General features: G+C 36.1%; 1 protein-coding gene across 1 annotated transcript in view; it reads right to left on the bottom strand.

The window, feature by feature from the left end:
• LOC107733867 (glutamate receptor ionotropic, NMDA 2A-like) overlaps positions 1-4,243 on the bottom strand; it is a 41,640-nt gene that overhangs the window by 22,324 nt on the left and 15,073 nt on the right. The window contains exon 7 of the mRNA XM_016545696.1: positions 2,363-2,523. Within this exon, the coding sequence (XP_016401182.1) occupies positions 2,363-2,523 (161 nt within the window). The remainder of the gene's footprint in view (positions 1-2,362; positions 2,524-4,243) is intronic.

Genomic DNA, 4,243 nt, shown 5'->3' with positions numbered 1-4,243 from the left:
AAGGTTGCGGGTTCGAGTCTCGTACCGGCAGGGATTGTAGGTGGGGGGAGTGACTGTACAGCGCTCTCTCCCACCTTCAGTACCACGACTGAGGTGCCCTTGAGCAAGGCACTAAACCCCCAACTGCTCCCTGGGCACCGCAGCAAAAAATTTAATAGTTTTAATCCGGGTGTGTGTCCACGGTGTGTGTGTGTTCACTGCTGTGTGTGTGTGCACTTTGGATGGGATAAATGCAGAGCACTAATTCCGAGTATGGGTCACCATACTTGGCCACATGTGACGTCACTTTCACTTTTTCACTTTCAGTAACAAAACTGGAAAAAGACTGAAATGTAATATTATAAACTCAACTGCACCTCCCCCATTATGGTCACAACTGAAAAGAGAATCATGGGTCAAAGCACAAAAAAAGAGCATTTATTTTCTTTTGTTTCTTTTTTCTTTTTCATGCTAAACTGTAGATACTGTAAAACCTCAATTGTAACATGAGGAAGTTTGTGCTTCTTCATTAGACAGCTATCATATGACCAGCTCCTACAATCTCTGAAATTTGTCTCAAACAGCAAAATTGTGACAAAAATCGCACTATGTGCACCCGACTTTAGACCCCACCTACAAACTGACATTTGGAGCCACGGTGGGCTGCTTGTCAAACTCGATCTCTCTGCTGGAAAAGCCTTTGTCTAAGACTCATTAGTCTGCTTGTCTGACATTTCAAGAATGTCAAATGTAACTCAGGGATCACACTGACATCCAGTAGATTTGCTCAGTGATTCTTTTGTAACGGTGGATTTTCTGCAGTATGTGTAGAGACATGCCAAGCTGCGAGAAATGATGCCATTCACTTCCAAAAGAAATAATCTACGCTTTATTAATATACTGTAAGGTAATTTAATATTGTGCTTGTGCTGTACCCATCTGCTAATATACAAAGACACAGTCTTGCAGCAGTTCAGAGAGATAATGAATGTTGTTTAATATCCCTCGTGCTGATCTACTACGCTTCTGTCACTGTACAGTACCTTATAATACTCAGTATTATGGCAGTATTGCTTGTATTTCAATTATATGAAGCTGAATTGTCTTAGTAACCACAAAAATTGTCAACAAATGAACTAGGGCTATTTTTTCATCATTGATTTTATCATTTTCATTAAACTGAAACTGCAAAACTTCCTTGTGTTGTTAGAACTGAGGTTTTATTATTCTAGAGATCAGCATAAGAAAAAACACAATGGCCACCAATCCTCCTTTAATTTGGCTGTGATGATGGTGGAGGAGTTTATAATAAATGTTGAGTTGTGCCATTATTGTTAACTAGTTAACTATTCATTTAAAAACATTAAAATGTACACTTAAAAAGTGCTACAGTTACCAACATTGAAAAACACTGAAATTTTAATAGAAATATGAAAAACTACACTTAATATAAATGACAAAGGCACATAACAAAATTATTAACATTTGCAAAAAATGTAAGGGAAAATTTGAAATATAATACTAAAATAACACAAAGCTCACCTCACACAAAGCTATCATATGATTTTTAATGTCAGTTTGTAGCTTGATGATGGTCCGGATACTTTACTTTTTACTTTTTTTTTTACTTTTAGTCATTTAGCAGACGCTTTTATCCAAAGCGACTTACAAATAAGAAAAAGTAATTAAAACGAAAAGCTAAAAGCTTTTAAGAAAATAAAAGAAATTAAATAAAAATGACAAATGCATTTCAAAACTAAAACATTTAAATGAAAACAAAAAAATAAAGCTAAAAACAATTCAAAAATATTAAAAGAACAAAAGGTATGGGTATAATAATGATTCTAACATAACACTAAGCCAAACACCAAAGAACAACTACATATGGGTGTGTACAGCCACACACATATACATATACATGTACATATATATAAATACATTCAATATATATATATTATTTCATTTCCATTTTGTATGTTGAAGTACTGAAATAACTCAAATTAAATAAAACTAAAACTTAATAAAAAGCCTATATAGACATAATAAAAAACTCATAAAATGACAACATTACTACAACTGTAACTAAAACTAAAATAGATAACTGGGACATTCGGATACTCTTTTGTTTTTGTGCTTGTGTTCCAAGTAAGAAAGAAAGCCATACATAAATATGGAGCAACATAAATATGAGTAAAAAATAACAAAATCGTAATTTTTTTGGTGAACTATCCCTTTTATAATAACTATTCCACTTTAAATAAGCACGGCCAGTATTTAGTGTGAGACAATTATATGCCAGCAAAACAATGACTCATTGACTATTTCACCCATTCTGCTCAGACTGACCGGATAAACACAGTGAGGGAGGGTGTGATATACATACCCAGTCTTCAAGCTGACCAGCGCATCGTTCACCCCGGACTGATGGTACTTCACCATGTACTGGTGCATGTCGGGGTAATTCTTACGAATGTTCCTCTCTGTGCTGCCGTTAGGAACCGTTCCAAAGCGGAAAGGAGGGGAGTAGGAGTAGGGACTCTGAAACTGCAAAGTTAAAAAACAAAATAAATGACCAATAAAAGCACAACAGGAAATAAAACGCTTCCATGGCTATAAATACAGACAATAAAAAACTTGAACATTGAGTTTTATCACTCACACTCTTAAAATGACTGCTTCTAATAAGAACCAAAAGTGTTTTACAACCCAAATCTTTTGATTTTACAAAGAACTTTTTCATTGCCTATAGTGCTTTGGATAAGTTACGTACAGGAACCAATTTTAAATCTCTAAAAAAGACAACTTAACAATCCTCTAGTTTTTCACATTTAATATTGTGAAACATCTTTAGTTCATTGTACACTAAATGGAGTATTAAAGTAATGTTTGAGAGGAGTTTGTTAATCTAATCCTGCCAATCATAATGCAAGTATTTATGTACAGCTGCTTGCTTTCGAAAATTCCAGTTGTTTATTAGCATCTTTGCTTCCACAAAGAACCTTTAACTTCCATGGAACCTTTCCATTGCACAAAGAGGTTCTTTATAGTTGGAAAAGGTTCTTTAGATTGTTAAAAAGATTTTTACACTAAGAAAAAAAATGGTTCTTTTAAGAACTGTTCACTGAAAGGTTCTTTGGGAAACACAAAATGCTTCTATGGCATCGCTACGAAACCCCCCATTTGGAATCTATATTTTATAGAGTGTACTGTGACAATTCTCTTGGCATCATTTTGATTAAATTTATCACAAACGTCATTAATAAGTAGTCCAGGTGGGTATTTAGGGCTGGAATAAGTTAATATTAATCTAAGTTAATATGTGCTTGATAAGGGCCTAACATCACAGAACTAAGCCCGGCAGCTTTGCTTAAGAATCTCTTTTCATCTTTTCTTTAGACTCCATTCTGCATCACTCATATAACCAATGTGCCATTGAAAAGAAGCACTTTGCCAGTAGACTAGACATGTTTTTGAATGTGTTTGTGTGTTGACTATTTGACCAGAGTTGTGGCTCTGCAATGAGTGCAGGCCTGGGGCTTCATCTTAAGCTATTTCCTCTTGCTCTTCATATCTTCTTTTTCCTCAAGCCCATATAATACATGAATTCAACTCTCCTTTCGACTTCTGTTTCATAGAACGGACATTGCCTGTCTTATTATACCATTTATTCTCTATTACATGCCAAACAATGCCCTTTTTGTATGGAACAAGTAGCTGAGGAGCTCTTCTCGAGCCAGTCTACACCTGCTGCTCTCTTGCCAATGCACACTTTCAAGGTGCTTGACTCAGTATGGTTATTTCTTTTCACTGGGCAGCCATATTTCAAGTATTTCAACACTTAAATAACAGTCCCTGAATAGATGAAAAAAAGTATATTTTGGGGAATCAGGAAAAATACACATTCATACATATACTCTTATCTGGACTTGTACAGAAGCACAATTCTCTGTATTCTGAGGATGAAATTGTGCATCACAACACTCTACACCAGTGAGGCTGGCCCGCCAGCAATAATATCTGTCCCGCGCCCGCAGCCAGATTATTTTGATAGCGGCTGGTTCTGAAATAGATCTGTCATGACAGCAACAGTTACTCACAATCAGAGTATGTGAGCGGAGCGGTGTGATTTTGAATGGAGCGAGGAGCGGATTTTTTAAAAGTCGGAGCATCGTGGTTTTCACTCGCTCCAAGAGCGCTCCACCACCACTCCATCACGAGTACAATTCATGCCAACAGCCCGTAATATAACTGCGTATGGGGAAGT

The sequence above is a fragment of the Sinocyclocheilus rhinocerous genome, unplaced genomic scaffold, assembly GCF_001515625.1.
Source record: "Sinocyclocheilus rhinocerous isolate Xijiao unplaced genomic scaffold, SAMN03320098_v1.1 scaffold189, whole genome shotgun sequence".
Lineage (NCBI taxonomy): Eukaryota > Metazoa > Chordata > Actinopteri > Cypriniformes > Cyprinidae > Sinocyclocheilus > Sinocyclocheilus rhinocerous.
Note: the sequence above shows the minus strand (reverse complement) of the source record. Positions and strands in the feature narration are given on the sequence as shown.